This window comes from Vanessa atalanta, chromosome 23 (genome assembly GCF_905147765.1).
Source record: "Vanessa atalanta chromosome 23, ilVanAtal1.2, whole genome shotgun sequence".
In the NCBI taxonomy this organism is placed as follows: Eukaryota; Metazoa; Arthropoda; class Insecta; order Lepidoptera; family Nymphalidae; genus Vanessa; species Vanessa atalanta.
Genome location: NC_061893.1, coordinates 9,190,071 through 9,216,103, shown reverse-complemented (window position 1 = coordinate 9,216,103; position 26,033 = coordinate 9,190,071). Strand labels below are relative to the sequence as shown.

The window sequence follows — 26,033 nt, the reverse complement described above, 5'->3', positions numbered from 1 at the left end:
ACTTAAATCGTATAGCTCGTATAAATATTTTATTGCACGGAACCACGTCGCAGGAATGCTCCGTTATTACACATTTCAACCCCCATTACCATAGGCACGTCCAGACTCGAACGTGTCGTGTATGGTCGGCAAAAAAAAATTCGATATCGAAAATTTTAGGTATTTTGATTAAATTTTCTGTCCGACTTAATCAACCTTTTTTTAGACTTATTTTATAATTCAATTCAATTCAATAGTTTTTTTACAGAAAAAAAAGGATTATCCTTTAACTTCACATTGAAATAATTAAAATCAAATACACTGCAGTTAGTTATACATTGCTTTCAAATAATTTAATTATCTTGGTATATTACAGCCTTATACCAACCGTCTATCATACTATTTCATGGCTTAACTCATATATCTAAGCCTTTTAAAATAGTAACTATTGAGTTCCTTTAGAGTTCTTCTCCGTAGAATCTACATTCTGAACCTTGGGTAGTTAACATCTAGCCTAAAAAATCTTTAAATTAAAACAAATTTAATTATACTGGTATGATGTCGCTAAGGACTCGAGCTTAATATAAAAAAATATATCACTAATTTTTTGCTGTCTGTACATCTAAACGATATTAAACGAATTCCTGAAGTATGACGATTCAATTTACTGACGGCAGTTTCAATAAGAGCGTCCATTATACTGCGAGTTCGATTCCGATGATCATGCGAATGACATTTCATCTAGCCCTGCCCGAGGTAATGACGTCACGTACTTCCGCCATATTTAATTTCGCGGCACACGTATTAATTAAAGACCGCGAATGAAAATAGTCTTCAAATCTTTTGGTTACTATTACTACAGAAATGTTATTCTGTAAATCAATATATTCTCCTGTGTTACATATACATTTTATTTATATATGTATTTCTAATTTATATTAATATATTTAATAATTAACTCTATGCAATACTGATTTTATAACTACGTAATACGTGTGCTTGTAAATAACGACTTACCGCCGCCATTTTAAATTTCTAATGACGTCACATAACATAATTATGTCTCTTGGGGTACGATCACAAATCTATCTTTTTATTGAAGTATGTTAATAAATATTTTTTTATGTTATGTTATGTATTTATTATTTATATTTCACATTGTCTAAAATAAGTAATATTATTATATTTATTGATCAAAAATTTTAGTACATCTTCATTGATTAAAATAGAATTAATTATTAATGCATTGATTTGTGATAATAAACTTTAATTATAACGGTTAAAATAAAAACATCACCCTCGATAGAAACTTCTATGAAAAAATAAAATTGTGTAATAAATTTTCTGCTGACTGTACTAAAATATGGATTTTTCTTCGACTCGGGACCTCAAGTCGTCTGAGTCGTAATTAAATATAAGACTCTGAATATTCATTCGGGAATTTGAATAATAATCAATTTTTTTTAAGTATGCGGAAGTAATGGTATCCCTTTCTAGATCCTCCGGGATTGTAACGTCGAATAATCAAAAACTTTTAATTATAAATCAATATACTCCAAATTAATCCGCTGATTTATGATTAAATTTATATTTAGGACGACATCAGATCAGCCCTTACTTTGAATCAATTTTTGACAATGAATAAAATTTAAAATAGCATTTATTAAGAACTTCTAGTTGCTATTTTAAGCATTGGCAACCAACCTAGACTAACTAAGTTGTTATAGCATATATAAGATGGTAGCTATAATTACACTGGCTCACTCACCCTTCAAACCGAAACAGAATAATACTAAGCAGTGCTGTTAGCTTTGCATATATTATCTTTAATGATTTCCACGCGCACACGTTTACATTGTATATGTATGTGTGTGTACATCGTTACCGAAAACGTCAGAACGTCGAATGCCTACAATACTTCATGAGATTGTTATCGACCCCAGTTCATTGAACCCCGCGCATAATACATGCAACATCGAATACACTTTGATGTTCCTTGTACTAAGTTGAGTGCGAAATTTTATCAAGCGAGAGAACTTTGCAAAGTTTTGGCTCCCGCTAGAATTTAAAAAAAAATACATATTTCTTTGTTAACGTTGTATGTACCGCTTTACAAAATGTATTTACTTTTAAACTACTTCAAAAAAGATCATTCGACACGATAATTATTCCTTAGTATTATATTTGTCTTTGATGTATGAAATTTCATCAAAAAACAGTAACAAACCATTTTGGCACCAACTTCAAACAGTTTTGCATATAAAGCCTTTTAGCCCATTGCAGTTTATTTCGGCTTTCGATAGCATTTTCTGATATTTATTTTAGTGTAAAAAACAGTTTAGAAATACATCGAATACTAGAAAGATATCGTGGAGTATTTTTGAACAATAATAACAATTACTAAAAAGTCTATTCTCGACATTACAGAATCTGTTATATAGACATAATTATATTATACAGATTTTATTTAGATATAATGTTTCACCACACTTAAAGAACCGAAAGTTAGTACGAAAAATAGTCGATCGGTCATATAATTACGCTGATCGGTTATACCGCTTCAAACGAGAAAAACCGGCCAAAGTTTCGAGCCCATCAGGCGACAGAAAACCTTTTAAAAGCCATCCTATCGGAAAATAGGCTCAGAATTCCGACACGTCCGGGCGCTCGGGACAAATGCTTATATTGACGAGTAATGGATTTTTGAATGGCGGCATGTCGGATTCCTTTCGGCTGGATTAAACTGGTTTGAACCGGTCCGAGTCGGTTAAAGGCGGATCTAACTGATCCGAGTTGGTTGCGTGCAAATGCGTCGTCTAATATCGATCAAAATTACCAATGCAATCAAGTTTACGTCGAGTTTAACGATTCAATCGTTTTTACGCATCTGGGACGCTTCGGGGAATTGACAGTTTCAGAGCCTATTTAAACGGTGACAATGAAACGCTTCCGTAATTTTATCGTTTTAAAACCCTTCTCAGTGTTTTATTGAGTAATTTTCTTATTTTATTTCAAACTATTATGTTTATTGCTATCTCTACTTTAGCTCGAGGAATTTATGTATTTTATCAATCTTTGAAAAATTTACAAAGAATCATATAGGTATCTTAACGTGTGTAGGCCACACACAACGTTTTGAGATGAAATCAACATTCTCATCCTTGTTGCAGGCGCGGTTGGTGGTGATGGCGATGACAGCGACGATAAGGAGAAGGAAGAAGAAGCGGAACGCGAACGTCAGGAAGCGATCCGTGAGGCTGAGGAGAGACGCAAGGAGAAGCACCGCAAGATGGAGGAAGAGAGAGAGAAGATGAGACAGGAGATCAGGGACAAGGTTAGTCAGGAATATAACAAACAGAACTGTATTTTTTAATGTAATAAGTAGGCGAACGGGCAATGGTAAGTGGTCACCTCCGTCCGTTGACATTGACGCTGTAACCCGTAACACAACAATACTAAGTATTGCGGTTTGGCGGTAGAATATCTGATGAGTGGATGGTACCTACACAGACGGGCTCGCGCAGAGCCCTGCCACAAAGTGGTATATTGTATAGATTATAATAACCGAAATTAAACCATTTTTCGTATTTACAAAAATACGAAAAATTGAATAAATTTAACAAAACTTATAATCATTCTAAATGCAGGAATGCATTAGCATTTTTTTTTTTTTTTTCATTCAAAACAAAAAAAAATGCAGGAATGCATAAAATCTCAAATTCTTAGAATTTTAGATACCTTAGAATCAGTTCTAAATATTTATACATCAAAATAAATAAGCAAAAAAATATGAAGTAGCATCTGGTTGAAAAAATCTTCTTATGACAAATAGCCCGTTTATTGAGAAAGTGATGTTGGGCTACTCCCTAAGGCGAAGTGATAACTAAAAAAGCCAATTAATGGCAAACTCTCTTGGTATTAAATCATTGGGATGCACTTAGTTCGTACGTGTATACATTTTAATACTTAAGAGTAATTTAATCACGAAAACACGGATGAAAGTGTCTAGAATCACTAGTAATAGTCTAATAGTAGTTCCAATCGTAATATCTCTACATAAAACGCTTTGTACGCTTAGATCTTTTAAACTACGCAACTGATTTTAATGCGGTTTTCGTGAATAAACGCAGTGTCTTATACAGGTAAAAAGCTTGTTGACTTCCAGGCATGAGACATAATATTCATATATAATTGTATTTAACTAACATGACTGTATTTTTGTTGGGTTTCTTGCCGATTCTTCTCGGTAGAATCTACATTTCGAACCGGTGGTAGCTTCACTTAATATAGTTTGTTAAATGACGATTCAAAAGTGCTTGTACAAGCCTACTTGAATAAAGTATATTTTGATTTTAATTTTATTATAGAAAAAAAGCCAAAAATTTCAACTAACCCAGCCGGAACAAGTAATTTCTTAGAATGCCTGATCTTCAATCTAAAAGTTGTATATAGACTCTTACTGTACCCTACCCACTATAATATAACCGCGCTAATAAGGTTGTTTTTACGCTTTCGCGACTTAACTAGGTACTCCACTGTTAATCATGAAATTTTGTACAGTTTAGGGGTACAAAAATGGCATACGGTACCTACTCGTAATACCTGGACCTATCACGTTTCCGTATTTGCTATGAAATTAACATTGTGTGAAAAGGTAATATATAATATCGTATAACAGCCTTCTTGGTCTAGTAGCTAGGTTATAAGGCTAATTACAAAGTCCTGTATTCAATCGACCTCCGTGATCGAGTAGTGTGTACACCGGCCGAGTCGATGTAGAAAAAGTTCATTAGTTTTCTATGTTGTCTTGGGTCTGAGTTTTTGTGGTACCGTCGTTGCAAAGTAAAAGAAAATCTAAAATAAAGTTATACTTAATTCTTTAAATGGCTGGGAGCATATAGGTAAAGTTCTGAATGAGTAATGTCTCCTAATAACACCAGCTGTCCATTACTTCACCGTTTATTGTTAATGGCGTTTTTTATATTGTGATAATACGTTTAACGATATCGTGCGAGTTGTATCTAAATGAACTCTTTGCTAAGTAATTATATTGTCATGTCGCATGGCTTCCCATGGCGGACTGTTGCGCTCAACTGTACCAACGTTGAAAAACTCAATGTGCAATTAAAACTTGACATGATTTCAAAACTAAAGTTTATTCTTTAACAGAAATATATTTTATCAATCTCTCTTTTTATAGAACGAGTTTAATTTACAGACACACAACAAAACTCTGTTTTAAATGCTTAAATACGATTTTTAAATTACAAAAGCCAATAAAGCCGTTTGAACAATTAAATCAGCGAAAGAGGTCAAGAGTCCTCCTGGCTCTCCACACGCGACGGGTAATTCGTTCGTTTCGTCTGAAGAGCCTTTATGTTCCGTGTTCAACACGAGGAATGTGTGTACGTTGTGTACTCGATTCAAACGCGGTCAATTGAGATGAAAATTATTGGTTGTTTTTTTTTTTAAATTACGTAAGTCATAACTGTCGAGAGATTAAAAACAATTGTGTGTCCGTTACAAATGTCATGTAGAAACAATTGTTCATGTTGTAAATAATTTTAAAAAATATATTTAATCCATAGCCCGCGCCTTTATTATATTTATTTCTAATCTAATTGAACCTACTCATAATAATAATTTACGATAGCAACACCCACAACAAATAATTCCCCCCAAAATTGACTCACTATTATGTAAATGTTTGTAAATTCATTTACCGAATTGTATGTCACGACTAACGAGACGATTGTACACAGCGATACATAATATCGATATAGCATCGATGCATCGATGTATCGTAAAGCAAGGGTTATCTGAAACTAACTTCGAATTTACGTGCAACACGAGTCGCTCATACAAATTTTAGTATTGAAATTCGAAATGTTACTGCTGTATTTTCTATAACGAGTTATTGACTTTAACGTCGTAGTCACGTGTATAGCAGGGAAAATATTAAAACAGTATTAAATAGTTCTTGTTCTTAAAGGAGTTCAAATTACGAATACGATTTTTTAACATAAGCCTTTAATAAACGAGCTATTTAAAATTGTTCAAACAATAAACATTAGCCAGTCTGAAAATTGTTTTTTTTGCATACTTAATCCACTCCTACTAACATTATAAGTAACAAGAGAAAAGTTCTTTTGTTCTCACATTATACAATGTCAAATATACAAACTTGTTACGCGTTCATTGTAGCAGCCATTTTTAAAATATTTCAAGCTACCTAGAAACAAAGGCTTCATAATTTCTAGTTCTCTAGCTTAAAATAGAACACATAGCAAAGGCCATACAGAGCAAAGAAGTACTTCAAAGTAATTTCTTACGTAACGCGCACTCTCCGCCATCTTGCGCTTTGACGGTTAATTTGTGACAAAATGGCGGGCTCTCAAATTTAATTTTTTCGTCTAGCAACACTCGAATCTCGATATTGCTAATCTTTTGCGGTAAAAATCTGTTTTTTATTTAATGTTAAAGCAAATATGCTAAATAATAACTGGGAATTCATATTTATGAAAGTAATTTACAATTAACTTGTAAAAATGATATTCAAACGAAAATTTAGAGCGACTCTTACAAATGTCTAAACGGAGTGGTATGAAGAGGCCTTTTGACCTCCCCCCCCCTCGACACACCGCGCCACAGATCTAAAAGAATGTTCGTGAAAGTTAATTGAAAAATAAGCAAGATACCGGGGTTTCTTTGTCGGGCTGATTGAAATGTGAGGGCGTAAGTAATGTTTTTTTTTTGTTGTTATTCGAGTACGTTTTAAAATATAAAACGCAAAATTCAATAATAGTGTTATTGAATTTTTATTTAGAAATACTTTATTTTATAGTAAGTTGTGAAACCTTAAAACTTTTATTTAAAATTTTAAAATTGAATTAATTAATTCATTTTAATGATGAATGAGTGAATGACGAGAATAAAAACTTTTCGGTAGCAATTAAGTTTCAACTTTTGTTGAACTTGAATTTTGACGCGGAACGAGTACAATATTACAATTTGATGTCTACTTTTAAAATGGAATAGACTGAAAGAGATCTGCGGACCCGAAACAAGCTTGCCTTCATTTTATTTTATTTTTATTTTAGCGTTCAACTTCGTTTTCAAATAAAGTTGAATAGAGTAAAAAATAACAAATACATATGAACTTAAAAATACAGCCAACAAAAAAATATAATCAATAATATGTTAACATTTGAATATAAAATCACATAAAGTTATATTGACTTTAATTTTTGCTTCTAAGTCTGTTTAGGACGACGCTAATTCGAAAGCTCGTGTGAACACTGCTTTAGTTGATTTTTTTTTCAATACCAACTTAGGCTTGTAATATTTTTATAAATAAATATGATTAATCAGCAACGGATAAAATGTGAGTAATTGCTGCATTTCATGCATATTTTGAAAGAACACGAGGCAGATTCGTATGAACTGTGTAGCTTGGAGTTCTCCCAAATAGAAAGCCTCCCCCCGCCGGGTTCCGTTACTTTACCAAAGGACCCATTAGGCGACACTAGTGTTCAAACGACGTTCTAATAAAATTTACTCGCAATTAATGCTTTAGTCAAAGGGTCCGATAATTTCGTAATAACTTGCCGTGTGGCGCCAGTGATAGCGGGAATTTCGTAGCAAATTTAATTTTATTTGATAGTAAAGTTCTTGCATGGAAATTGTGTGTCAAAGTTCTATGAAAGACTTTTTTTTAAACTAATATGTACTATTTTTGATATTGTAAAGCGTTAAATATCTGTAGTTGGGTCATGATACTGAAAATACATTTTGTTTTAAGTTAAGATTTTGCACTTTCTTTCTTTCTACCACTTCCGGTATGTCATTTTAAAGTAAAAAATAAATGAAAAGCTGTAACCGTTTGCCATCAAACATTACATTTTGATATACCATTGAGCAATGGCAGATTAGATATAATAATATTAACAATGTTGTACGTTTAGTAGGAAGAAGTTTACTCTCACGAATAAAAGCCACTTAGTGATAAGAACCTCTAATCATAAACAAATACACTACAAAAATATTTCTAATACAGGAAATAAAGCATACCATGGAATGTATGATTCTACAAGTATCCCGGTTTTTACAATTATACTTGTAAACTCCACCATTCAAAACAAATGCGGACGAGTATATGGTGCTAAGTTCTAGCGAATGTCTAGTGGCCACCATCCTCCATAGGCAATGGTGCCGTAAGAAATGATAATCTTTAAAATACCCTAACTACACCAATACGCCACCAAACTTAGGAACTAAGATGTAAAGCCGCTTGTGTTACACTGGCTCACTTACCCTTCAAACCGGAACATAACAATATTGATAATTAATATGTAATGAGTGGGTGGTATTTATCCAGGCGTACAACACACGTCACCACTCAAAATATATTCGATATTAAACAATAAAAATCCATCGAGTGCTTAAATATCATTGTATCGAATTTACAATCCATAAGAATTCATTTGTACAACATAAACAGTAAATTGGAATTACAAAAATGTTGCGCCTTCACGAGAATTATACTTTACATACGTAAAACCAATAAGCGTCTCGGGCCGTATACAATTTGCAGCGATCGTGACGCCAATATGTCCGTGATCTTATTATACATTACATCGAGAACTTGGCCCCTTCTTTAAATTTCATTTCTTGTTCCTAAAATGAGATGAAATGGCGGAATTTAATTCATGTCATCTGACATGCAAACATCTGCATGATGTTTATCTTTTGCATTCTGTAAAAAATATTATTTCGACGATTTTTTAATTATTGTATTGATAAGTGGTAAACGTCTCGTATCATTTGATTTGTTCTGTATTCATTGCTTGTAGAATAGCTCTACGGTCTTTGAAAACTTCATTATTATTATTTTACATTTGTTACATTATTTATTAATTCTCTTTAAGTTATTAACTATTAGTAACTACAATTTTATTTTATAAACAATAAAAACTAGATTAGGGTTTGATAGAATAGATCAATAATTAAAAAAGTAAACGATCTTATTCGATATAATTTTTTGCTTATCCGAAAAGCGTAAGAATAAGACCTAATTTTCTGATAAGAAAAAAATTATAATGTCTGTATAAATGTATTATTATATTTATATCCGAGGAAATACATGTAAAATATCTTGAATGTATTTTCAAAAACCCTGAATATTGATTGCTCCAATGTTAAAAAAGGACCCCTAACATAGACGCTAAACGAAATTTTATTGGATCGACAAATTACTTTCAGCTTTGCGTAAGTACGGTCGAACACGCATAACACTTTCATGGGAATATAGTCTTACAGCTAAACGATCTAAAGCCGATATTCGTTTTAAAATATTATATTGTAATTTCTTTAGGTCAGCGACCTTGTAATAAACCAGAAAGAGTTAGCTTTAGTTCAATGATATACTTTCAAATTTTATATGAAGCTCGTAAAGAAAGTCGTAAATTCCAAAATTTTAGTGTAATACTAAAATTTGGGCCATATCGCTTCACATAGCACATTTATCCATAACTCGCGGCTTCTCTTTGACTTATGAATCTCTTCGAAACTTATTTCGAATGTAATCAAAATATACTCGATTGAGGTAGGCTTATTTTTCTCATACTTCTATTGTCACCGTACAATCAGCTTGTTACAACAAAATACTGCACATAATATTATCAAAACGTCAAAAAAATATTCGTAAAATATTCAATATACAAGTCCGTTGAGCTAAATTATATAATGTTCTTTATTTGTTGTGTGTCATAAACGTATTTACAATTTGTGATGAATTAAAGAAGGTTTTTGTTTTATAAAGCAAACTACTGAACTCGAGGCTCGATCATATAAAAGTTTTAGGCTCAATTATCAAGCTAACACATAAAATGCTTTGAATTATTTATTTAATAAAATTACATGATATGATTTGAATGCCATCTAATAAAGTTGATGATATAATTCCAGAATCCGTCAGACGTACCAACAATATAAAAATTCAAGAAATACGTACAACGATATTTCTTACATGTAAAATAATCTCATTTTTAAATTCCAATTCAATACAAAATGTTAGGATATTAAAGTTGGCCCATTTAGAGATCTCTCATATAACTTCTATTATTATAATATGTATATATAATAAATTTCCCTTTCTAAACGTAGAAAAATACTTCGCTCCGCGTTATCCACCTTAAGAAACAAGAGTCGTTTAATGAGGACAGTCGTTCAAACGTACACTAATTACTACGACTCTGTTCCGCTGCAAGTGGGGCCACGCCCTACAATTAAAACTTAGAAACTCGCTAACTTAGGGCGCGTTGTGACTTCGGAGAAATTATGAAGTGCTTCTGATACGATTTCATTTGTATCGCGGGGAACGTCTTCGGAGATCGAAGATCATTATATATGTATATATCTAATGACGTCACAGACGTAGAATTCTAATAATATTTAAAGCAGTGATCGTGGGAGGTAATATTTGCATTTTACTTCAATATCTACGAAAGGAGAGTCTTATCGAGAAGAAAATATTTAAATTAATGTTAGATTTACGTAGTTTTAATATTAAAAAAAAATAACATTCCATTTTTAAATCAGTGTGTACGATGTTCCAAATATAAATCCCTATGTATAACACATTCGTTCAACGGGTCCAACTCAACAGTTTCAAAATAAATAGTGCACATAACACATAAACTCGTTCGCGCCGAGTGCGTCGCACTCGACACTCCGACAGACAAACAAACAAACACTATTAGTGGGGACAAACATTTTGAGGAAACGTTTTTAGAAAACGTTTAAACTCACCAAGTATCCGTTAAGAAATTGTGCCTTGTATTTATTACGCGTTAAATGTATTTTAATGCGAATATATTGATTCAGGGTTTTGTGTACGCTATTGTACCGACAAACAGCAATACTAAGTATTATGTTGTACATATTTGAAGGGACAGGCACAAAGGGGAATTGGTCTTAGCTCCCAATCTTGGTTGAGAAGGTATGATAGATATTTCTTACAGTGTCGATGTCTATGGGCGGCGGTGCCCAGTTTCAGGTGGCCCAATTGTCAGTTCGACTACATACTGAAAGAAAAGTGTAAAAAGTGTCACTCGAACCGGTGGTAGCTTTACTCAATATAGTTTGTTAAATGACGATTCTAAAGTAGTTGAAAATTCCATCTTATTACTAAGATTTTTTGAAATTTTGCATTCGTAATTGAAAACATAGTAACTTCGCAGTGTTTAGACTCATTTTAGTTCCTTATAATCACGAGAATGATCTCTAATTGATTGATTATCGGTAGTAAAGTCGTCATACGATAAATATAATAGCAAAATCACAGTAAAATTACTGTTTATCGTATTATAATTACTGATACGTGCCAACCGTCCAAGACGCCATATTTTTTCAACTGATAATTAACAGCACAGATTATTGCACTTTTCAGAAAATGAACGAATGAATTTGAACAATTAAACGAAAGGTATATATTTTTTTAATAATAGTTGTTATACGTAATCAAGAAACACTGCTAGATATCGTGCGGTATACGAGTATATTACATTACATTAGCAGCCTGTAAATTTCCCACTGCTGGGCTAAGACCTCCTCTCCCTTTGAGGAGATGGTTTGTAGCATATTCCATTACGCTGTTTCAATGCGGGTTGGTGTATAAACATGTGGCAGAATTTCGTTGAAATTAAACACATGCAGGTTTCTTCACGATGTTTTCCTTCACCACCGAGCACGAGATGAATTATAAACACATGAAAATTCAGTGGTGCCTGTCTGGGTTTGAAGCTGAAATCATCGGTTAAGATGCACGCGTTCTAACCACTGGGCCATCTCGGCTAAAAGTGAATGTATTGTATATTTGTGAAGGTGTTCACATACATGATTTATATATTAATAGCTAATGTATTACGACCTTAATATATGTACTAGGGTCTATTATATATGTATATATATGTAGATGATAATTAATTACTACGATAGCTAACTTCTATAAATCTTGAGCAAAGCGATAAACTACAATTCACGGTACTAATTGAACGTATACCTCATTATCATGTTAATTGATGTGGAAAAATATTGAGTTGTAATTCGTTCGGTGGTAGAGCTTCGTGCAGGTCTCGCAGGGAACCACCCACTTATAGATTCTACCACCAAACATAACATTTTGTATTAGTGTGTTCCGGTTGAAGGGGAGCCAGTTTAATTACAGGTATATAATGTAATAGATTTTATAGTAATCGGCGCGTTGTAAAAGGGTTTATGTGTTAGTGTCACCGTGCTTATGAGCGAATGTGATCACTTAAAAATGACAAATAAAAAAATAATCACACGATACGTATAGAGTAATGAAATAAATATTACAATAAATTAAAAATGTAATTAAATGAGATCACACAACAAACTGAGATGTCAAAGTCAAAGTCAAAAATCTTTATTCAATATAGAAGTGTTTGCACTTGCTTATTGATTGTCAAAAATCTATCACCGGTTCCGAATTTAGCACCTCGGACCTGAGAAGAACCGGCGAAAGAAACTCAGCGGGATATATTTTTTGATGGATGGCGTAGTGGTTAGAAAGCTTGCATCTTAACCAATGAATTCGGGTACAATTTGTGTTTATAATTAATCCCCAACTCAGCGGTAAAAGAACACCACCAGGAAACCTGCAAGTGTCTAATTTCAATGAAATTCTGCCACATGGATACACATCCACCTTTTAAGCTTCAAACCTTTTTCTTAAAAGGCAGAGGAGGCCTTATCAGTGGGATAACAACAGTCTGTTATATTTTAAATAATAAGTCTAAAGATCTTACGTTTACTCGTAAGATTCCCAAACTAGCGAACATAGAAAAACTTTGGTAAATAGGTATCTAAGTCGCCGCTGTCAACGACGTAGTTAATTATTATTTAAACATAACCTTAAGAACAAATCGGGCCGCCATTACGATCTCGTTGCAAGTTTAATACGACTGGCCCACTTGCCTGACACGCGATATTCATTATTCCTTGTGTTACGTCATTTAGAACGACTCGTTTAGCTTTAACAGATTAAGTTTTAAAGAACCGAATACACCTGAAACACAAAGCGATATAATTACAGGAATTGAGCCTCTGTTATTAAAATGTAAAATTTAAAAACATACGAAGTGATGCTTGTGTGCAAAAGATTAGTATAATATTAGTGAGTTTCTTGATGATAATACTTCTTGGTTATGAAACGATTGCTTATATTAGCAGCCCGTAAATGTCCCACTGCTGGGATAAAGGCCTCCTCTCCCTTTGAGGAGAAGGTTTGGAGCATATTCCACCTCGCTGCTCCAATGCGGGTTGGCGGAATACACATGTGGCAGAATTTCGTTTGAAATTAGACACATGCAGCTTTCCTCACGATGTTTTCCTTCACCGCCGAGCACGAGATGAATTATAAACACAAATTAAGCACATGAAATTTCAGTGGTGCCTGCCTGGGTTTGAACCCGAAATCATCGGTTAAGATGCACGCGTTCTAACCACTCGGCCATCTCGGCTCACGAAACTCGGCTCGGCAAACGATTGCTTACTGGCTATTTTTGGGTTTATTTGATTTTTGTAAACAATTACAAAAAAACAGTCAGAAATCTTAAAAACCTGCTGCATTTATTTCGCTAGTTCCTCTCAGTCTGGTTCGCAAATAAAATACTCTGGTATTTTATTTGCGAACCAGAGGTACTTTGTAATTTCATAATCAATAAGTAAGTGCAATGCTTTCAAAATAACACAAAATATAATTTTTAACGTTCCGCACCCAAAGGTTAAAACGGTATTTCCCGCTGAGTTTCTTTCGCCGGTTCTTCTCAGGTCCGAGGTGTTAAATTCCGAACCGGTGGTAGATTTTTGACAATCAATAAGCAAGTGTAAACACTTCTATATTGAATAAAGATTTTTGACTTTGACTTTGGTATTACTCCATTGTCCAACCGTCCGTCCGTCTGTCTGTCTGTATCTCATAAACCGTGATAGTTAGACTGTTGAAATTTTCACAAATGATGTATTTCTGTAGCCGCTGTAACAACAACTAAAGAACGGAATAAAATAAATATTTAACGGGGCTCCCATACAACAGACATGATTTTTTTGCTATTTTTAACAATGGTAACCTTTTGTGCGAGTGTTCGACTCGCACTTGGCGGGTCAGATTCTTGTATCGTCATATTTCATGATAATATCTTAAGCCAAGGACGGTTTCGAATGTAGATCCTATCGAGAAAAACCGGCAAGAACCATAGAACGAATGTTATTATTATATTTCAAAATCACAATTCGTGTATCGTCGAAAACAACATCGTTGTTTTAACAACAACAACTTAAAAAGAATATAAATAATTTTTAGAACTACCTTTGTAACAGTAGTCTAAGTGTGTGTGTGTGTGTGTAATAATTAGTAATACCAAAATGAAATTTATTGAATATGATTAATAGTTATTTAACCGCGACCCAGCTCGCAATGATTGTTGACAGAGAATACTTCATTTCGTATAATTTATATGAATAACGTATTTGTTCGATATCGTTCTGTTTGTATTCAATTAATTTCATGAAATTAAATAAATCACGACTCTACATACATCAAATGCGAGCGGAACAGGATTAATTATATAATTGTAACTTTAATTATAAATTATAGAACTATTTCAAATACATACATGTGTACGTATATATCTATCATTTATATAGAAATTCTATCTAAATTATAAATGTGAAAATAGCTTCGTTTGTTACGCTTTCACGTGTAACTGTGTGTGATTTTTCATATACTTTTATAATGACAATGAAGTCACGGACGTTATTATTACTTACGCAGATCTCATCTCACGCTTAACAGTCAAAGAATATACGTGTCCGAATGAAATTTTAATACCCTTTAACCATGGGGGAGCAGCGTAATAAATAAGCGACCTGATGGTAAGTGGTCAACATCGTCTATAGACAAAAGCGCTGTAAGAAATATTGTCTATTAACTTTGTGCCTGGACCTACACTGACGCACTTTACCTTCAAAGCGAAACACAATAATGCTAAGTATTGCTGTTTGGCGGGATTATATGTGATGATTACCTACCTTCGGGCTAGCACAGAGCTATACCACTTAGTAAAAGACTCTAAAGCTTCTTCTTAAAACAACAGCAGGTTTTGCGCAGCATGTACAGGTGATATATTTGCAATGATTTATATTCTGTGGAAATATTATTTTTTTATCATAAATATTTGGTCGTATGCGGACGTGTAGATTACTTAACCCTCCCAAGTGTAGCTTAAGCGATTGTTCATCTCATAAACTTACAGCGAAGAAAATCGTTCGCGCAGCTGCCGTAAGAACATTTTCACTACATTGAACTTACAACAGAGTACGGTCACCAAAAGAATATCACATGGATTCAAAATCAAAATATACTTTATTCAAGTAGGTTTTTACAAGCACTTTTGAATCGTCATTTAACAAACTATTTAAAGTAAAGCTACCACCGGTTCTGAATGTAGATTCTTCCGAGAAGAACCGGAAAGAAACTCAGTAGTTACTCAAAGTCAAAGTCAAAGTCAAAAATCTTTATTCAATATAGAAGTGTTTGCACTTGCTTATTGATTGTCAAAAATCTACCACCGGTTCGGAATTTAGCACCTCGGACCTGAGAAGAACCGGCGAAAGAAACTCAGCGGGATATATTTTTTTTCAACATCTAAAAATACTTAGTTTTTTTTTTAATTCCTTACATTTGGGTTATTATTCGGTAAGGGATTATTTTAGGTATTGATTCATACTTAACTAGTTGTTCCTCGCGGCTACGCTCGCGTGTTAGGTGTCAGTTATAAACAAAGTATGTCCTTCCTTTGAGTTCGAACATACTTCGTACCAAATTTCATCAATTTCGATTCAGTGGTTTGGTCGTGAAAGTGTAACTGATAGACAGACAGACAGGATTACTTTTGCATTTGTAATATTAGTATAGAACAATTAAAATACTCTATCATTGAATCTTATGTTAAAACTTAAATCGCTATTAAAATTAACACATAATTTTACAATTAAACAACGTATATAACATATATAAATAATATGTTTATTGATTTATTTAATATAAGAAAATAAAATCATAATTTGTTACGAAGTCAATGTATTAAATTTAAAACTTCATAAATATACTAAAATCTTTTCGGAAATACGTTGCATCTGCTCGTGTAAATTTGTATATTGGTTTTGCCGTTAGGCATTACGAAATAATGGTCTTTTCATTTATAAGTTCATATGTACTGTTTTGTTGTCGTTACCTTCGTTTTTCACACGTCATTCCCGCTTTAGCCCCCGGCCCTCCCCCTGCCGTCCCCCGGCCTAACATTACACGCTCCGTCGCGCTGCGCCGATAGTGATGTGATTTAAATAAGTCCCATTACAATGTTAATTCGTTTTATGTATTAAAAGTAATTTAACTCGATTTTTTTTTTCTGAAAACATATCAAAACATTTAAAGTAAAAAAAAGTATTTATCCATGCGTTTATTTTAACCCCGTGGCTTACGTAAATGTACGGGTTTAATATAAATTAAATTATCAACTTAAACTTACTTGAGATAAAGTTACGTGTAAGTATAATAATTTAAATTTGTATTGAACTTACAATAATAATGTACATTAAATTAATGCTTAGATGAAAGGTTAAAATGTTAATTACTTATGGTACACTCCAAAATAACTTAAGCACATGTGTGCTTAAGAATAAACAAAAAAATATATTTGTCAAGAGTATTGAATACGAGAGACTTAAGTAAAAAGCCACTTTGTAATGCTTACTTTTGAAATACAATTTGATATCTAAGAATTAACTGATCCAGGATAGTTTTATAAGAAATTTACAGAAATCTTATTAAATTTGAAATCTATAAATCTCAGGATTCAAACCTAGGACTGTATCTGAGTCGTTTAAGCTAGTCACTTTACCAACAATAAAGCTCATTACCACATTAACACTCTCAGCAACAGTCCACTAGACACAACAGCTTTATGACGTAAATATACGGGTTTTAAAAAGTATTCGGTGTCTGTATGTAGTGTATATAATTCTATTAAACATATATATATATTCGTCCAGATAACGAAGGCACGGCTATCGTGATATAACATAACAAACAGCTCGTTCATGTTGGGTCATAGCCCGCAGATTGCCGCGCTAATGTCGTTACCAACTCATCTACCGGGAAATTGATAGAATCTTCACTTAAAACCCCATTTCACTTAAGATAAATTTTCTTATACATTTTTAAGGTATACTAAACGTTGACACAACTATAGTATAGTATTTTAATCTGCTTTCATATATTAGAAATTTCTAGGCTTATTATTCAGAATAAAGAGATTGCAATTTTTCGTAATATCAATCACAAGCTTAAGGAACTTAGACTTAACAAATTATGTTTAAAGCCTCGCCAGAAATGGCTACAACAGGAAAATTGGAAACTTTATACAATAATAATACATTTCTACATATATGTATATATAGTTAGTTAAATGTTTCAGGAGAATATATACAATGTATATTCTATTCCAACCACAAATATAGTAAACCAAAAGAGAAAATATTGAACTGGCGCGATATTTTGAACCATCATATTCATTATGGATTCAAAGTTAAAAGGCGTTTTGAATGTCGACGAAGTTATATTAAAGTGGATATAAGAAGTTAATTGAAATAGTGTTGTATTATAATGAAATACCAGCTGTGCCTGCGTTGTGCGCGTTTGAATTTAATAAAAAAACGTGACTTTATTATTATTTTACATATAATTCTAAAATAATAGTAACCTAAGTTATTTCTTATTACATCAGCTGTCTGCCAGTGAAAGTTCCGTCAAAATCCGTCCAGCCGGAACACACAGACAGACAGAGAGACAAAAATTGTAAAAAATGTTATTTAGGTATATGTACCGTGTATACATACATATGCATTTAGTAAAACGCGGTTATTTTAATATTACAAACAGACACTCCAATTTTATTATATGTTTAAATATATTTAAGAAAAACTGTTTGTATTGTGCAATATAATAGAGCTTTAAGCCAACTGCATGGAAGATGCAAATCTAAGTTTGTTTAAATACTCCTTGTTCAATTCGCATAGAGTATTAAAAAAATAGAGCTTGACATTATATTGTACATCTTATTTGTTTTTAACGCTAATCTCGTAGTACACATTATATTATAATTATATTAGTTTTAAAGTATATATTTATAATTAATGAAGAAAGAAGAGAGAAGAAGCAATGAGAAGATATATAAAGCTCATGGATGTGAAATTGACTCTAGTAGGGAGTCCGTTTAATACGACTCCCTAATCGAGTCAGGTTGACTTCTTTGAGGCTTTTTTCGACGATTAAAGATTAAAAGAAAGAAGAGAAGAAAAATCAAGAACAAGGTGACATTAAGAAGATAAAGAAAAAGATAATTGATAAGACATATTCATGTTTATAATGTAAAATATTATAATTAATATGATTTTTTGGTGGTAGTGCTTTGTGCAAGATCGTCAAGTCCGCAATATTCGAACCACTGGCGCATGTCTGATATTCCTTCTATGTCCTATTTCTATGTTGAAGGTAATCGTTTCACCGGGTTTCTTATTACGTTTTTAATATCTTCAAAGACACGGAACGTAGCTGGTAAATGATATTTACGTTACTTAGGATAATATTTCAAACATGCACTCATTTAGTTAATCCCGCGGCTTGGCCTGGATACCGTAAATTTATTACGAACCCAACGCACCGACAAAAAAAATTAAATTTTATTACTTTATTAAATATAATTTGGCTTAATTGGGTGATATTTTTAATGATTCCGCTCTTTGGATATTGAGATTTATTGGGGGAGACTTAAGGTTCAATTTAGATTTTAGTAGTAAGGATTATTACATAATTTAATGAAAAGGTTTTAAAGTGTGTATGAAACCTTAAGTAACATGTAATTAGAGCCAGTTTGAGAGATACTGTCCTAAGTGTAATATTTTGAGGTCGTCTTGACTGATTTCGGTCACGAACTACACGATATAAGTTATATTAATAAATGTGCGCAAAAAAAAGGCGCACAGGTTCACAGGTGCACAGGTGCACTCTCTATTCCCTCATTCTAATTATCCGATGGGACGTGAAGAAGTTGAATCTTCGCCTGGACACTTTTCAGTCTAGACAAATTAAAAAAAAATGCAACAAGGCTCGTAAAAGCACTTGAATCGACATGTTACAATATTTAATTAAATGAAAATCTACCGCTGGGAATTTTCCGTCCAATCGGATTATTAGAGTGAGGATATAGAAATTGCACATGTACGTACGTACGTCATCATCATTCGTCTTGACCGACAATTATGGTCTTGATGGCGAGTGAATAATAATAACCAATAATCATGAATTATGAACAATCACTTGCGAACTTACACGCTAGGTAGGGTTAAATTACATAGTTTTGTGAAATACTAGCTACCGCACACGGTTTCGCTCGCGTTTTAGGGGTTGGTCGTGAGGACATAAAAAAATCATCAAATTCGATTCAGTGGCTCGGGCGTGAAGGAACAACAGACAGACAGAGTTACTTTTGTATTTAGTATAAATATAGTACTTCATTATATGTTTCTAAGTATATATAGACCAGTCAATAGCTACCTACTACAAGCTCTTATTGTGTCTAGGAGAAATCATGCCCTTATCTAAATACAGACTTCTGATTGGACGCGACGTTAGTTTATTATAAGCGATATTGTAAACATTCCACCAACCCGCATTGGAGCAGCATGGTGGAATATGCTCCAAAACCTTCTCCTCAAACGGAGAGGAGGCCTAAGCCCAGCAGTGGGAAATTTACAGGCTGTTAATGATATTATAAACCGTCGTTACAATGAATAAGAATTAACTAAAGCTGTTCTGTTAGTAAAAATTCGAACGTCAAAAATAGATTTTAGTCTTATACATTCAAAGATAATACATTTAAAATGAGCAAAATAATTGTTATATTATAAATGACGAGAGCATTATCTATGTTATATAAAAACATCAGAAAATTTGTATTTAATTATCGTAAGACGACCGCTGAGCGAAACGATGTCACTTAGGCGTCCCGCAAAAAAACTCGACGTTTTTTCCCTAGCTTGTTATTGAGATATCTTTAATGAGGACGCTAGAGAATTGTTCTTAAAATTAAAACAAAAAAAAAACCAGTCTGCATATAATCAGAACGAAAGAGGATTTACTCGGATCGGGCCGCGTAATTTTCTGCCATAATTAAGCCGCTTATCAGGAATCGCTGATTCAGTCAGAGTTAATATTGAATTTAAAGGTAACTACAACGAGTATTTTATTAAAGTTATCATTTCGAATTATTGCTTAAAGGTAAAGGATCTTAAATATTGGAATTAAATCTAATCAAGTGTTACTCAGTTTTCCCGTACTTAATTTTTGTTTTTATAAATGCTTGCTTAGTGGTTATTGGTATTATGACACGTGTGAAATTATATAGCCTGCATTATAGTAATGCGGTGGAAAAACTCTTTTTGAGAAAAAAGAGACTGTTTTCAAGTGAATTTAAGGGCTTATATTTAGAAGCCGCTAAGACAAAATTTTCTTTAGTATTTTATTTATCAATACGGTTATCAGATCGACTAATCTTTAGAACATCTCCATAGAATATTTCGAAAGTTGAAAAAAGTAAATGTAAGGGTTAATGACCTCTTATTTTAATAGCTACTGGAGAAGGTTGGGCCAAATTCCACCACGATGTTCAACTTTAAATACAAATGTGGTAGATTTATTTCCCACACATGTAAGTCTCATCACATTGTTTTAACACATTTCAAGCATTGGAATTGAAAGATAACAATAAAATACTTAAAAAATAATGTTTTATTATCGCAAGTCGAGAAAGTATTTTTTTTACTATTTAATAAATAAATAGTAACTCATATTAGCAACGACACGAGTAAGTTACGTTTGTAACTGATATCGAACCCCTCGGGAAATTAATTCGTAACCAGAGCGCTAAACATATCAACTTTACTTTTATTATTGAATAATATACATGATAGAGCCGAGATGGCCCAGTGGTTAGAACGCGTGCATCTTAACCGATGATTTCGGGTTCAAACCCAGGCAGGCACCACTGAATTTTCATGTGCTTAATTTGTGTTTATAAATCATCTCGTGCTCGGCAGTGAAGGAAAACATCGTGAGGAAACCTGCATGTGTCTAATTTTAATGAAATTCTGCCACATATGTATTCCACCACCCGCATTGGAGCATGGTGGTGGATTATGCTCCAAACCTTCTCCTCAAAGGGAGAGGAGGCCTTAGCCCAGCAGTGGGAAATTTACAGACTGCTAATGTATGTAAATTTCCCACTGCAATACTTGATTAATTTCAGACTTGTGCGTCCGAAAAAAAACTAAACAATAAACATTTATTTCTCTTATAATTCAATGTTACCAAGAACACATCAACGACAAATAACTTTAAAATATCTAGCGACTTTCCTCCTAGTCTTTTATATCCGATCCAAACCGGCCAATGAATCTAGGATCCCAAGGAGACAAATTACACCTCTTCAAGGACACAGCAATGAAGACTCCTCGGCTTGAGAGGCAGACGTTAACTTTATGTTACTGCTTATTTTCAATAACATATATAACATATATGTACTTTTATTTTAAAGGAGAAACACAAAGAAAATAAAAATATAACCTTATTTTATCATATAAATAACATCGATTCTACCTTATTAATTTTTTTTTTTTTTTAACATGAGATATAAATTATCAATTGGCAAAGCAATTAATATTTTAAGGGTTTTGTTATATAATTGCTAAGTTCAAATCAACTTTCGAGGGTCTGGATTTAAGAACAATATTAATTTACCCGATAAAGTTCACGATTGTCTCGAAGGACTCGCGAGCGATTGAAACTTTAATACACAAGAAAATTGAAAATAAAACTTCGAACTAATGTAATATTTGTCATTTCTAAATTGAATTATTTTCTAATAAATTTTCTAATAAACTAATTGCGTTATTGATGTGAAACATCTTTGGGGTATGAGTGTCTGGCATGCCGTGACGGCAGGCGGCATAACGCTCCCTTTTCGCCAGCCCCTCCGCCTTCGATTTTGTTTTGTGTATGACGTGACTACTTCGATATATTAATAAATATAATATTATATATTTTTTTTAATTAATAACGTATCTCTAAGTTTATTAGTTTTGAATTCGATAATTCACATCTTCCGGGCGTCTCATTACAACCATATTTTTTAACTAACTTTCAAACAAGAAGATCATATTTTGTCAAATAAATACTTTGATATTAATAGACTTTTGTTATCATAAATATATTAACCAATAATCTACAAACAGTTCATTATTTTATTTATAAAAAAGCAGTTCCAAGCCTAAGCATTAGTCTAATATATATTTAATTAAATACTATATGTTTCACCATCAAATATTATATTCCATGACGTCATATTACAAAACATCAAGCTCTCTTCTGATATTTTATTTAAGTTTTGACGAAATCATTATACTTTTTCCAGTACAAAATTCCCAAGAAGGAGGAGATTGCAGAGCAGCAGCAACAGGAGCCTGACAATCCTCTTATGAGGAAGAAGAAGACTCCTGAGGAACTGGCGGCTGAGGCGGAGCTTGAGGACCAGGATGAGTTCACTAGTCAGTATAATTTTAAAATCTAAATCAAATAATATATTCTAATATAATAATCATATCATAAAGTATAATCGCTAGAAGTCTACGTTAAATAATAGTTGGGTAGCCCCTAAACAGAGAAAAAATTTAATTTCTATTTATCTTGTAAAATTAAAGTAAATAAAACTGTCTCTAAATATTCTACTGCTGGAAGATAACTGCACCTCTTATTGAGGAAACTCGTTCCATAATACTTTCTCCGCACGGGTGTATAATCATGTGGTAGAATGCAAATAATTTTAACGAACACATTCACGGTTACTTGAGATACTTCCACCCACCACCAAAAAAATCGATGAATATAAATTTTAAAATATAATATATATTAAGGGGACTACATGAGCTAAATGCAAGTTTTATAATGCAAAAAAGTATATGATCCAATGCAGTAAACCAAATGAAAAAAATATATGATAATCTTCAGGATACATGCTAAGTATTTGTTATTTTGAAAACATGATGTAATTAATTTGGTACGATAGAAAAAAATCACAAAGTTACCTCTAAAAAGATCTTTTAATCAATAATAACTATACTTATATACGTTCCATAATTCTGGTTTTTTGTCAGATTATTCTACAAGCAATATACTATTTAACCTGGGTGTCACTTTTTTAATAAAATCAATAGATTTTTTTTAAATCCGATATTCTTATTTTCGAACAAAATGCGTACGCATGTGTGCGTAAACGCCGTGTACAGACAATGCCGGCCGAGGCCTGATGCTATACAGACGTGTCGATCTTTTCGCCGCATCATTCATTACGTTACGAGATATTTTTTTGTAATTTTAATTGTAAATTCATTGTTTCATGTTTTCTTATAATAATTTTATTCTTTCTTGTAAATAAATATATTAAGTTAAAATAGTGTAGTAGTAATTAGGCATTTGTTTTTTTATTATATTATTTGTTATAAATTTTAATTGTGTAAATATGGGAAATAAAGTGAAACGCGTGAGGAAAATTAAAAAACGTTTATATAAATCAAGCGCCGAACATACATATGAACGATATTAAAAGGTAAGAGTATTTAATTAGTAAACATATTTTTTTTTTTATAAATTATGAATATTGAAAACATCTATTAGAAAAATGTGCAATCAGTTCGCATATAATCAGATTTTTCGAGCCATTCTTAATAATTACGATAGAGTATTTGGTCAAAGGAAGGAAAACATCAATTGACTTTCATGGGGATCAAGTGACTACATTCGATCCCCATGAACTCGAAACATTTTTTTTTCATTATAACTACTATGACATATTAAGATACATATTTTTTAAAAACATAATTTTATAATTAATAAAAATGTAATTACTAACATATATTTATTTTTTTACAGAATAAAGAAAGTCGAAAACAATAACACGGAAGCTATTTATATTGCGTAAGAGTTTAATTTTATCGATTGTTTATAATAAGAATTAAAGTTATGTATGAACTAATTTTAATAATAATAAAAAAAAGTAAAGTCTTAACAAAAAAAATGTAATTGTTGTGAACCAGAGAACTAGAATATTTAGAAGTGTCATTTGTACATAATTCATAAATTTAAATTTTTTTGTAACGTACATATTGGATTGAATATAGCAGCAATTCATGAATCGTGCATTGTCATCGAGATTAAATATGTGTGCCAACTTTCAGCTGAAAGTGGATGTAATATTTATTCCAAGATTCCAGGACATATGTAATAACATTAATACATACAAGTGAAATTAAATAAAAAAATTTAAAAAAGAAATTAACACTAAATGTTTTTTTTTGTAGTACTAAATATAAATAAAAATATTTTAAGTTTAATTAAATCAGTTTTATTTTTTAATCATTTTCGAATAACAGTCAAAAGCAATATAAATAATTCTAATATCCTATCTATTTTTATGAGATTTATGATTAAACCTATTATGATTAACCTTTCATTCATCAATGATTCAACCAAATCGAATTGACAACATTTTTTTCTAGTAAATATTTAGATTTTTTTTTTTAAATTGAATATATATTTTTTCTTTATGAACCAATATTAATAAAACGAACAAATACTACGCTATATGTTACCCCACGGTCACTACACTACAGATTTCGAACACTTACGATTTTATTATATAAATAGATCATTAAACTTTTATAAAATGTTAAAAATTGGTATGTTTCAATATTTAGTATAAGAACTAATTGTGGTATAATAATATAAATAATAGAAAAAAAAGGTTAAAACTAACTGTCTATTTTATTGTATACGAAATATAAATAAAAATATTGTAAGTTTAATTGAATCAGTTTTATTTTATAATCATTTGTTAACTAACATCGAAAGAAATAAAAATAATTCTGTTGTCCTATCTATTTTTTATGAGATTTATGATTGATCTTACGTCGCTCGGTTTGGCGCCATCTATTAGAATATTTGGGCGTAATCTCGTTACCTCGCTTAACCCTTAGTACACGGGATTGCCGTTTTTGTCGATTTTGTAAGTGTGTGCGTGCGATTCTCAAGGGCACTTAGCTCTTGTAGTCCCCTTAATATATATATAACAATCACTAAATACAAATTAATGTCTCTTCGCAATAGGCGGGATATTCTCGATCAATTTTTTTTGCATAAAATTATACACAACAAGGTTAAGTGCTGCGACCATTTACATCGAATATCTCTTACTGTTCCTCGCAAACATCCCCGAAGTTACTTAACAAAAATATTCCATACTCCTATCACGAAAACTCATCTTGGAAAACTGGCTCCGATAGTGCGCATATGTGCTAAACATAATGAATTCACAAAAGTTATACATGGCATTGACATCTTTCATGATAGCTTCATTACTTTTTAAAAAAGCTCATGGATTACTTCTTGTCAGCTAAATAGTGCGTTAAATTCCTTGTTGTTTGTTTTCTTTTTTTTTGTTTTTCTTTTATAATGTAGTTATTGTGTTTGTAAACGACGATAGCATAGGCCAATAATCTTAAAATTTTAAAATTGTATAATATATTTTAGTTTCAACTTAATTTAAACTTTATTTTAGATGTTGACACCATACACTGTGAATGTTATGTACACTTGTAATCGATGTACATATCAGAAGTTGATTTTCTTTTTTTGGATGTTGTGTAAACCATCAATTAATATGTATATTGTTAGTGTACTTATTAATTAAATAAAAAAAAAAAAAAAATATCATTGAGTTTAAACCCGCACTTTTTAATATGATCCACGTATTGTAACAACCAAGCCATCTCGGCAATATTTAATATATATATAAATGGAA

The 26,033-nt window shown here is 32.1% G+C and overlaps 1 protein-coding gene across 3 annotated transcripts in view; it reads left to right on the top strand.

Annotated features, from left to right (window-relative positions):
• The window catches only part of LOC125073231 (complexin), a 294,844-nt gene that overhangs the window by 264,004 nt on the left and 4,807 nt on the right, over positions 1-26,033 (top strand). For all 3 annotated transcript variants that reach the window (XM_047683974.1, XM_047683975.1, XM_047683976.1), the window contains 2 exons: positions 3,150-3,313; positions 22,593-22,725. In XM_047683974.1, the coding sequence (XP_047539930.1) occupies positions 3,150-3,313; positions 22,593-22,725 (297 nt within the window). The remainder of the gene's footprint in view (positions 1-3,149; positions 3,314-22,592; positions 22,726-26,033) is intronic.